General features: G+C 39.0%; 1 protein-coding gene across 1 annotated transcript in view; it reads right to left on the bottom strand.

The window, feature by feature from the left end:
* The window catches only part of VPS13C (vacuolar protein sorting 13 homolog C), a 188,529-nt gene that overhangs the window by 150,724 nt on the left and 24,975 nt on the right, over positions 1 to 12,830 (bottom strand). Inside the window, exon 12 of the mRNA XM_048868093.2 lies at positions 4,026 to 4,083. Within this exon, the coding sequence (XP_048724050.2) occupies positions 4,026 to 4,083 (58 nt within the window). The remainder of the gene's footprint in view (positions 1 to 4,025; positions 4,084 to 12,830) is intronic.

The raw sequence follows: 12,830 nt of genomic DNA, 5'->3' as shown, positions 1-12,830 counted from the left end.
TTAGGAGAATCCATCCTCAACATACAGGATTCTGAAGACTATCCACCTTCAAGTTCACCATCATTTTCTATAGTTTCAGAGTTATCTGCCAATGAAAGTGTGACGTTATTGACATGAACTGTGACCATATAGATCATTGTTGCAACCAAGATCCTATCATTGCACGAAACCTTGTACAAAGGAGGTCAAGTAAGGTGTCTATGGAAAGGTTGTAATTTGCTGTCTGTATGTGTGTATCATTTTTGTATTTGAAGTTATGAATATTGGCTATGTACTTGTATCTCAGTGTGTTTGATTCTAAGAAGCATTTGGTCAGCTTCTTGAGAAAGGATGATTCTCAGTAAGTGCCCAATCAAGGAACATTTATTTAACAGACAATGAACTTTGGGAGATGCCAATTCACATCTGAGCTTTTCTGGGAACGTTCAAATTAACATGTAAACAATGGCGCCAGCCTGCCAAAAGCTGAATCATTCATGGACATGTGACTTGCCCAGGTGGCTACAAACTCCATCTTGTTGCTGTGACTTTGCACAGAAGAACAAAGGGGTTTCCGCCACAAGAGAGAGAATATAAAAGGCCCTGGAAGCCTCTCCACTTTGTCTTCAGCTGGCTCCACGCCAAAGAGATGCCTGAAAGAAACTAAAACCAAGGACAGTCACTACGGCGGGGGTGGGGGTGGGGGGATGAGTGATTGCTGGACCCAGACCATAAGCCACAATGTTGGTCTGAAAAGTATTGGGCCCAGACTAGGAAAGTGTCTAGTCTGTGAAAGACGCTTAGTGGAACATCTCTGAGGGTGAGATTTACCTGTATTCATTTTCCTACAGTATTAGGCTTAGACTTGTGTGTTTTGTTTTATTTTGCTTCGTAACTTACTTTGTTCTGTCTGTTATTATTTGGAACCACTTAAATCCTACTTTTTATATTTAATAAAAATCACTTTTGCTTATTAATTAACTCAGAGTAAGTAATTAATACCTGAGGAGCAAACAACTGTGCATCTCTCTCTCTCTCTCAGTGTTATAGAGAGCGGACAATTTATGAAGTTACCCTGTAAACTTTATACAGGGTAAAACGGATTTATTTGGGGTTTGGATCCCATTGGGATCTGGGTGTCTGGGTACTAGAGACAGGAGCACTTGCTAAGCCATTTTCAGTTAATTCTGCAGCTTTGGGGGCATGGGTCAGACCCTGGGTCTGTGTTGCAGCAGATTAGTGTATCTGGCTCAACAACACAGGGTTCTGGAGGCCCAAACTGGCAGAGAAAACGGGCTCAGAGGGAGTCAGGTGACAGTCCCAAGGGGGTCTCTGTGACCGAACCCGTCACAGATAGTGTTTCGGTCACATCATGTATGTCACATGACCACAGTATAGCACCTGTAGCAAAAAGGAAAAAAAAATCTCCATCATGCAGAAACCACCATAAATAAGTTTGTGGTAAGAACCAGCAGATTACAGAAAGAGGTAATTGATGAAAAAATTGCCTAGTTTGTTTATCCAACCAACTCTCCTTTCCCTATGATTGAGAACCAACACTTCATTAACATGGTTCAGTCATTAGAAGATACAGTCCACCCAACAGAGCAGATGTCACAGGCAAAGTGTATGAAAAAGAAATTGAGCAGGTCTAGAGGGTAAAATTGTTAACTTGAGTCTTGATGGGTGGAGCAATGTCCACAATGATCCTGTTGTATGTGCTTGCGTGACAAAAGAAGAAGAGAATGTCTTCCTTACAGAAACAATTGATAGATCAGGAAATGCACACACAGCAGAATACTTACAAGTAGCAGCAGTAAAAGCAATAACAAACTGAAAAAAAATTTCAAATGTCCAGTACACAGCTTGGTCACAGACAATGCTGCGAATGAATCCAAGATGAGAAGAAATTATTTAGAAGAGAGTGTCCCAAGCTAACAACATACAGTTGCAGTGGTCATTTGATGCACCTCCTAGCCAAAGGCTTCAGTGCTCCAGAAATAAAGGCTAATGATGTTGAAATTGCAAAATACTTCCGTAAGAACCACTTTGCAGCAGCTGCTCTGAAAAAAGTGGGAGGAACCAAGCGAACTCTCCTATATGACGTACGATGGAACTCAGTAGTGGACTGTTTTGAGCACTATATCAAGAAGAGGCCTAATCTGATGAGTTTGTGAACAAAATCATGAAAAAACAGATGTCACTGTCACAGCCAAAGTGCTCAACGTTGGGCTTAAGAGAAATGTTGAACACATGCCGAGTTCCCTGAAGCCTACTTCTGTAGCCTTGAACAAAATGCAGGGAAATAGCTGTTTTATTGTTGATGCTGTTGAAATTTGGAAGGAACTGAGTGAGATCTTAAAAAGAAAAATAGGCAATGACAGAGTTAAATTACAAGCATTAAAAAAAGGAATGGGATAAAGCACTATCTCCAGCTCATTTTCTTCCAAATAGTTTCAATACTCAGTACCAGGGTCAAACCTTAACTGCTGAAGAGGAGGAGTTGGCTACGACATGCACATCCAGCAATCATCCCTCCATAATGACAGCTATAATAAACTTCAGAGGTAAGGGTGAACCAGTCAAGAAATATCTGTTTGCTGATGATGTTTTAAAGGAAGTCACACCAGTGAACTGGAGGAAGTCACTTAAGCACTTGGATTCAGAGACAATTGAAGTGATAATCTCACTTTTAACAGCAGTAGCTTCTTCTGCCGGTGTAGAGAGACTATTTTCTTCCTTTGGACTAATTCATTCCAAATTGAGAAATCATTTGGGACTTGAAAAAGCAGGAACGCTTGTTTTTCTTTCCAGATTATGAACAAACATAGTAAACAGGTAAAGATGACTGAGTTAGCTGCAGAAGCCAGTATTTTAAGTTTCTCATGTTGACCTGGCTGACATAGTTGATTTAATTTTTTTTTAATATTTCATTTAACTATTTTCGTTAAAAACAATTTTAACAAAAACAAACTTGATTTTAAAAAACTTGAATGTTTAACTAAATTCAAAAATTCATATGCTTGTTTTGTTAAAATATTCTATGTTTCTGATAAAGAAAAAAAATCCAGAATACATAATGTTGTTTTAGTTAAATAAAACAATTTAAATGTCTGTCTGGTGACGTTCTCCTCCTAATACAGCATGGCATGAAAATCCTCCAAATATTAATGATTAACCTATTGAATTGGAGATAGTTCACCTCCCAATGACTTCATAAATATCTGCTTCAATTACCTTTGGTAAATGAAACAACAAAAAAATCATTCATTTTCTGATATAGCTGTAAAACTAATCTAAAAAGTTTTCAATATAAATCACTTTAAAAATGCATAGTGTGTACCTTCTAAAAATGAAACCTACATCTCTCTCGGAGTTGTGAAGAATATGTATTAAGGTTATAACAACCAAAAAGAATGCAGTTTTATTTAGAAATCCATGATTAAATCAAGTCTTCCTGACTAAATCAAATCCACCCTTTTTCAGGAATATCAAATCCTGACTTTCCTGGTTTTGCTGGTCCATGGAGAACCAAAGAATTTTGTGGGAGCTATTTCAAGACTTAACTGTTGGTGTACAAAAGGAAAATATTTAACAAGAATCATTTTACTGTTTTTTCTAAGCTTTTGAATTAAGCTTTATTGTTTTTGAAGGAAGAGTCTTGTATTCAGCTGCCTCATTTTTCAGGTTTCCCCTTGCACCCAGGATGTCCTATTATGCTGCCTCTACAGTAGTGCCTAGTCATTTATGAAAATAGGATAAACAGTATCCGTAACTTCTAATGTCAAAAAAAGTGGGGGAAGTGGAGGAGAATGAGATGACACCATGGATAAAATTTGTAATGTCTTCTTTATATAGCAAACAAACCAAATATTGCACAACCTATCTTCCTCTCCCTCTACAATCACAAGCATTATCACAGGTCTTGTTTAACAGACCATTTTAAATTATCACAAAAATCGATTCCCAACTTTTATTTTAAAAACCTTAAGCACATCAAAGTACTCACAACTGCTGTATCCAAATACACTCTTCAACATACTTACTATACTGGTAGTTTTTAGGCTGATTACTGCTAGAAGGAACTCCTCTTTTCAGCTGATCCTGCAATTGGAGACAATTTAACTTTATGAGGCTTTGGCTGTGTTGATTACTACTGTGTAGAAAGTTCTTAGTGAGCTTTTAATTGAGTCAAACTGAGCCTGTGTTTCAAGTTCATACACTGTCATTTTGCAGATCAGATGGGAAGAAGTTTAATGCAGCAGTTTATTTAGAACTCCTTACCTCTTACACTGCTGCACTCCAACCAAGTCTTCTGTTTAAGTTTTCCCTCTATCTTTAATCCAGGGTTTAACTTTTAATTCAATTGAGCTTCTCTCAGTTCCAAAACTATCAAAGCCAAACACTGGAGATAAAACACAGTGACGCTCTAGATTTTTTTTTTTTTTTTGGTTTAAAATACCATCTGATATGCAACCTGAGTGTAACACTTCTTATGCAATAGTAGTGCAGTTACACGTACTCCATACTCATGAGTCTGAAGAATCCAACATGGATCTATGCATATGTAAATGCAGCAGAGTCTCAGAAAAGCAGATACAGTATTCAGCGTAGAAACAATTAACCAACTGCCCCGCTTATGACCTGTGGGTAACCAATCCATGGCTAATCCCAGAGTATCGGAAGGTAAAAACAAAAAAACAGCAAGCATCACAAATAATCCATTTACACACTGAAAAGCTGCTCTACAACAACTGCTCTATTGCGTGCAAAGTAGCAGATCTCTCCAGCACCACCAGAACTACACCAGTAATCCCAGGCAGCAGAACTACATGCACTTCAAGTTAGGCCTGTAAATGCTGTCTGTACAGAAGATATTTCCAACAGAAATTAACAGAACTCAGTCACCACCATTTCATTGCAAGACTGGAATATAGAAGTGTGCCACATAGCCCAGAAACATCTCAAGAGATATGGAGTCCACTCCTAGGTAGCTCCTGTTCCTTCAGGTGAAAAAAAGGCCTCAGCATACACTTTTCAACCACAGCAGGTCAAAGGTAACAAAGCTGAAATCATGACTTGCTATCCCCTTTGTAGCAAAGGATTCTTCTTTCTGAATATGGTTGTGACTAGCTTCCACAACTAGGAGATGAAGGAAACAAGCTTATCAGTAGGCGAGTCAGATGCTTTTGGCCCTTATATTGCGTTACACAGTCTCCCTGTATGAGCATTTCGGTAGGTACTGATAACTCTGTTTCTTGTTTTCCTGCATATTCTGAAAATAGCAACTTTTCATGTCTATCTTGGTCATGTTCCCACATTTCAAATACCTTTTGAAATGACTGTATGTATGAAAACTGCATTATATTCTTTTTACTACAGCTTTTAGATTAAAAATATCACAAGGTGGCAAAATTAGGTGAATGGTTTAAGTACAGTTGTAGCAATTTTATTTTGGAAAAAGAAACATGTATTTTATATCACTCCAAAAAAAGAAAATTAGTCATGGGAAGCACTTGAAATGTATTGGAATACAGTATACGTAACAAAATGCAAATCATATTTATCCCCAAATATCCCCCTTTTTAAGAACAAACTACAATTCAGACGAAAATGCATCAATGTTTGCCTACTAGATGTTACTAGAATACAGTGAATAGTTTACACAAGTGCTTCTTTATTGGAAAGATAACCAGATATTAAAAAAATCATGTTTTTACCAGAAGGGGATTTTGTCACAACAAATTTCTTCGAAGTGTTCCGTTCCCCAGCTTCCTCTGTAAAGCTAATTTGTAATTTAATAGGAGGTAGCTTTCTATTCACAATATTTGTATTTCATCATATATCCTGTCTGCTGGACTATATTAATGAAAGCTAACAGTCAAATAGGGATATTTAATATGCAATAACCCATCTCGCAAACAAAGATATATTTCTGTTACTTAGAAACACCAAGCCCGTTGCTCTAAAAATGATAGATTGCTAAGGCTTACACAATTTATCACTAACACAAAGCAGACTAATTAGCCATTTATCAAACTGAGTTCTTGAGAATAAAGCTTAAAATTAAGACCCAAACATCCTGTTTAGAAGGAAGAACTAATCCTCTGGGAAACAGGGTTTACTGAACATTATGTAAATTAGATGTTTTCCTCTGATTAGCATGGAGCAGAATTCTACTCTTAGTACAAAGATAAAACTACGGAATATATAGGCAAGTGTCGATCCACAGATCATGGTATACATGTAAGAGGTCGAGACAGATGCCTGATGAATCCACTTCTGGATGACAAGCCCAACTGAAGAGCAACACTGCTTGTTACTAATTTCACAGATGCATGCCTTTTACTGAATAAAACGGTTGCAAAAAATCCCAGCACAGTCATTGGAAAGCGAATGTACAAGCTTAACAATTTTATATTTCTGTTTAGTTTGTATTTTAATCTGTTTCTCTGTTTAAAAATCTTGATATACTGTTCCATTTTTTGCAAAGCTTAACCTATATTAATGCTAGCGTGAAAAAAATTGTGGACAGAAAAAAAGTCCTTTGCTTAGTAATTTAGTTTTAAATTTTCATCTGCTGAAAGATCTCTCTGCTTCTTTAAGTGTCTCTCTCTCCCCCATCACCTTTAAAAGTGTACTAGTAATGGAGTCTGAACAGCAGCAAAAGCAAGCTAAAAGGAAAAAGTGCCTGACTAAAAGTCAGAGGGGTGAAAGAAGGGAGGCCCCATTATTTTGGGCACAGAAAGCAGCTGAGGCTTTGGGCAGGGAGCACTAATTTTGCTTAAGCAGTGTTGTTAGTCTTTACTTTTTCCTTTATGAGTAAGAGTCTGAGGTGATAACACTAGGGGCAATGGGGAAGAGGGGGGCGGGGTGAATAGCATAAGAGTTGCCTAGGTGACCAGTTCTCCACCCCAGCGACCCTTGGTACAGAAACCAGTCAAAATTACTTTTTTTTCCCATTCCATCCAATAATGGTAGATAAGTAAGCCTGCCAGCTAGATGTTTTTGCTAAAATAATCTATAAAAATGATTTTGACATGTAAAATCACTGTCATCATAATATACTTCAGAGACTAAGATTAATTTGATAGCTCATGCTCCTCAATTATAGGTTCAGTTCATCTGAAAGTTTGGGAAAACATCTCAATTAATTCATATTTAAAAAAAATTTGTCATTCCCATGAAAGCTAGACACTTCTACTCTAAAATGGACATCTTAGATGTTCCACATTTCCACCGCACAATTCTGCAGCCAAGGAATCATGGGGTTCCTACCACAAAGGCCAGGGAATCCTGCCCACATTTTTCCTTGTACTTGTAAACAGTTAGAGGGATTGCTACCTAACATGGTCCAGTTTGTGCACACAGCTATGTTTTTCACATCCGCACTTATCAAGTTCCCTAATCTTTTCTCTATCAGTCCATTCTGAAGGTCTGGACACTCATTGCTTCAGCAAGGGAGAGTGCACCTGGAGAACATGGCCAATGAGTTGTGTCACAGTTCAGGGCAACTGCACCCTTAGTGGTTCAGCAAGGACATCCACTCTCAGGCTTCCAAGCTCCTTAGCTATTGCCTTTCTTGGGTGGAGACCCATGTCTCTCTCCTTCCTGACCAAAGTATCTCCATGATTAACCGTTCCCAGCCTACACTGCTTTATTCTCAGCAAAAGATAGGCTGCCTAAGCAAGCTTCACTTGCCTTCTCTTCAGAGGCTAATAAGAGAGTGATTGCCAAAAAATCTAAGATACCACACAGCGCTTCTCATGCAAACCGATTTCATTCTTAAGGTGAAAGCACTATAAAGAAAACATTAAAACAATAAAAGACTCTACACACATGCTAATAAGCTTACCAAGTATCACCTCAAACCTAACATTGGCTCTGTGAGGAACAGCCCTTCAAAACCCCACCCGAGGGATTTCACTGTAGTTTCCAGTTCATCACAGCTTCTGCTCAGATCATGCACCCTCACGAAAAGTTTAGTCTATCTTTTATACAGTTTGGGGGTCTTTGATTGGGAGTTTCCAGCAATAGATAAAGGGTCTGTCCCAGGGTGTAGCTTCAACAGGCCTCCCAAATACCTCCTAGGAAACCCACTTCACACATCTTTTCCCAAACCATTCTTTGGAGTTTCTAATATTTACATTAATCACTTCCCTAGAAGTCACATACAATAACACAAACAATTGCATTTTTAATGGACCCCAAAGATATTAAACCTAATTCAATAAGATTTAATTTAATTCAGTGAAGTTTATCTTAATTCCATACGGTTTGTCCAGTATATTGTCAGTCTGTCAGGAGCAACATACTCTGGGATGTCATAGTGCACAAACAGATGAGAACAAAGATGAACAATCAAACCAGTTAATCAAACATGGTTTGTCTCATCTGTGCTACAGGGGAATAAACAAAATTATTTGCCAATTTAGGTGATAGGCAGAAGCCAAACAATTTAGCTGACATAACTACAGAATTAACTATGTTACTCCAAACCTGTTTCGAGCAGAACAACAAATTTTGCCAGTGACTGGTTACATACTATTTAAAGCTTAAAGCTTATAGAGCAGTATATTTTTGCACTGAGTCCATCAAAAAGCAGAGGGGCATTAACCTATTAACTGCTTATCAGCGGAGTGTGGACACATTCCAGTGAAGAACAGGTTCTTGCTGGATCAGTGTCCTGGACAGCAATCCCTGAGCCCCATGTGAAGGAAGCTGTGGAAAGCACAGAACAAAGTAGAGAAACTGTCATTATTCACAGAGTTTCTTACTGTGATAATCACCGCCCTGCACTTTAAGCAGTGGAGGCGGGTGCGCACAAGGCTTGTCTGGCTGGCCAGGAGAAGAAGGCAATGCTTTCTGGGAGGAGGGGAGACATAAAACTGCTCGAAAACCAGGCAGCGTGGTGGATGACTCACCACCTAGGAATGAGGAGTTTAAAAAGGTCAGCCTGGGCCTGGACCCTCCCTCATCACTCAGCAGGGCCACCCGGGGGTGGGGGGGGGGGGCAAGTGGGGCAATTTGCCCCAGGCCCCACAGGGAGTTTTCAGGGGCCCCCGACAAGAGAGTTTTCAGCAGCACTTCGGCAGCAGGTCCTTCAGTGCCGCCGAACACACCCAGAGTGAAGGACCCGCCGCTGCTTCTTCCGCTCCGGGTCATCAGCGCCGGGCCCCGAAGACCCAGAGCGGAAGGACCCCCACCGAAGACCCCAGGCCCGCTGAATCCTCTGGGCAGCCCTGTCACTCAGAGCAAGCTAGGCAACACCCACCCTCCCTCCCTATTTAGGTCACAAATATCCCTTCCCCGCTCCGTTAATTGTGGGGGTTTCACCTGCACTGCACATTTTATCTGCCAGGTTAGTCCCAGACATCTAATAATAAAATTGTGGCCTGATTAAACCCATATCTAATGTCTTCGGTCATTCTTTCGGCATAGCCAGACAAATATGTAAGCAGTCTTTGTCCTGGCAAAGATGCAGAAGATCTCATGCTCGAATGATGTCTTAATCTGACCTTGAAAGTTTATTCACGCTGTGGCAGTTCAGTTTTGTATTCTGTAATGATCATAGAAGTTGCAATAGGTGGGGAGTATGACATCGGATGAGGTCCACTCCTCTGAAATCTTTTTTTTTTTTTTTTAAGTTCTTCAATTGCCCCACTTTTACGGTCTTCCCGTTTTCTACTCTTCCTTTACCTCCTTTTTTCTTTCCTCGTAAGTCAGCTTTTTTCCATTCTTTCAATGTTATCATGCTCTTCAGATCTACTTTTCTGTATTCACTTAACAAGTCTCATGAGTTAGAATTAAACCAATCCTGACAATATGTGAACCTTATCACAATCAATTTTCACACAGATAGACAACCTCAGTTATTTTTGGAAAACCACCCTCCAACTTGTCCTCTAAAAAATCCATGCACAAATCATCCCGTTATAAAATCCATGCATGGAGCAATCAAATATTTCCTGATAATGCGATTTGTGGATTCTATGCCCTATAGTAATTAGTACACTTTTCCCCCAGTAATTAGTATATATAGTATGTACAACATACACTTAAACACAAAAGGGATCAATGGGACAAAACACAGCTGGTTAAGTGGATACTTGTAAACTCTAGTGCTGATGGAAAATGGATTTTCCATCTCCTGAAAAAGTTTTTTTTTTTCATCCTTAATCAGGACAAAAAGCCGAAATTTTCTCAAAACAAAAACTTGTTAAAAATTTGTTTTGGGACAATCAAAATATTTTATCTTGATGAATCTGAAATGTTGTGTTTCAATTTTGACCCTTTTTTACCCAAAAGGTAAATTCTGAAACAAGAAGTCATTTCAAAATGAAAAATTGAAATGTATTCTGAAAATGTCAAAACGGGGCATTTTCCAAATGTTTTTCCATTTTGCTACATGAAATTTAGTTAAACAGATACGATTTTATGTAAAATTTTGGTTTAATCAAAACGGCACTTTCTAACAGAACACTTGACAAAGGGTTTCTGACCTGCTCAAGTGAATACCTTTTGTTAAACCCTCAGCTCCATTTTTTTGTCACCCATATTCATGTGACAGTCACTAAGTGCTTAGGTAAAACCCAAATGAGCACCTTCAGTGCTTATACTACTGTTCTGATACACTGAAGAGCCAGGTTGGCACTTGCCTGCAGGCTCCTCTTGGAGCATGTTACCAACCAGCAGCACATATTGTTCAGGGGCAAAAGCACACAAGCAACATTTTCATAATTAAGGAGCTACAGGATTGGCCGTACAGGATAGTTCATCCACACCCACCAGTGTCACACTCCACCTCTCCCTTTGAAATGTCCATTTGTATTCAACTTCTGCTAGTATCCATGTGCACACTCCCCCCGGGGATATTTTTCCATGTGTTCAAACTTTTCAGAATTGAGTCTTCTGAATGTAATTATTTCTTAAGCCATTAGTTAGCTAAATGTACAAGCTTCACACTGGAATCATCTATTTGAACAGATCATACTCCTTCATGAGCTGCACAGAAAGGTAAGTAGTTTACATAGGTTTTGACTAAACATTCACATCAGTAAGTGAAAAAAATTTCAATTTAAACAAAAATTAAATGTCCGTCTTCAAAAACTTTCAAAGCAAGGTAAAACTCCTGTACAGTACTTCTGAAAGCATTCCTCACAAAGGACAATAAAGCTGCAAGATACTGAACAATGTACTACTTCAATTAAATAACAAATCTCAAAGTACCATCTGTTAGTCATTACTTAAAAATGAGGCAACCCATTTAATCACATTACTGAAGCAGCCATATGATGTAATCTGCTTACTAGTAAATGGTCATTTGGCACATCAGAGGTCTCTAACAAGTGCACAGAAAAAAAGGCTTACATTTGTCCAGTCACAATTATTATCAAAACCCAAATTAATTGTGATTCAAAGCTAGATTGGAAGGGTCTACAGGGTTTCTTAAATCTATAAACTGGCTTTGAAGAAATGTAATAGATAGCTAATCATCAGCTTTGTAAGAGGAAATACTAGATTATGAATACAGCAGAACATAAACCTGCATGATAGCCACTTTAAGTTTCTATTTAAGTTAAACTATCACGGCTAGGCTCCTATTTTAATGCATTATGTTCACAACTCCTGCTTTTGCCAGAGCTAATCTTACAACAAGATAATGTATTAATATTGCAAAGAAAGGGAAACTGTTACAGAACATACTAAGTGTTCTTTGCCAGTTAATAGAGATAAAAATTGTGTATATAAAAATTGCAATATTCTATGATTTATTGCTCATTTAGATAACAACAGCTTGAAGGAATTAAAACCAGACCTCCTGATTTAAACCTATATTTGGCACTCTCTCTTAGCTCAGACTTTCAAGCTGTGGTCAAGTCTTGCCCTGGCCCTCATGTCAGCTTCACTACTTTTCTCAAAAACGTACAAAATACTGTTGCTATGACCATCTTCCTGGCTCATAATATCAACTGTCCACTCACATCACTCTACCGGATCTCCCTCATCCACCACCATATCTAACACAAGTTTCTTCTGTTTGTCTTTAAAGCCCATTGCTGTTTAGCCCCACCCTATCTTTCATATATACCAACTTATCGAGCTGTTGATCTTTATCTTTCCTCTGCCAACAATCGCAGCCTTGTTCATACAGTGGTCTGCTTTTCCCTCAAGTCTCTCCATCTTTTTGTTAATGCTGCTCCCTATGACTGGGGGGGGAAAAAAACAACAATAAACTATAAATCACCACTTTATCATTCTTCAAATTCCTCCTCTAAAAACTATCTCTATTGCGATGGCTACAAGTCACTTCCATCTGGCAGTGGTTAGTCAAGCTGCAAACATAGACTTCCATTTTAATGCTGACCTAACAAAACTAGGTTGATACCCCCACCCTGCCTTATTTGATTTTATTGATATGTCACATCCTATCCAACACCTGCACTGTAAGATCTCTGGGGCAGGGAATATCTTTGTTACTTGGAGCCATAGATGAGAACTATTACAATATCATCATCATCATAGTCAGCGATGGACTACCAACACCAGTGTAGCTGGGACCTTCCTGGTCTGGCTTTGGTCGGTCCCATCCTCCGCCTCACTTTCCCTCTCTCAAATGTTCTCCTGGCTTTCAAAGTGGTCAGGTTGTGGAGATGTCTTGGCCTTCTGGCCAACTCACAAAAAGCCCACTCCTTCCAGAGTAAATCTCAAGTCCAAAACAACTAATATTCTGTCCCAGACTCGCCGGGCATAGCCCTTTCTCCTCAAGAATCTGTCTTGTCTTTCACAATACACTCTCAGCAGTCCCCTTCCCTCGGGCTCTAGCCAGTGCCTTCATGCTCCCCTTTTTC

The sequence above is a fragment of the Caretta caretta genome, chromosome 10 (assembly GCF_965140235.1).
Source record: "Caretta caretta isolate rCarCar2 chromosome 10, rCarCar1.hap1, whole genome shotgun sequence".
Lineage (NCBI taxonomy): Eukaryota > Metazoa > Chordata > Testudines > Cheloniidae > Caretta > Caretta caretta.
This window is presented reverse-complemented; position numbering and strand designations above follow the sequence as displayed.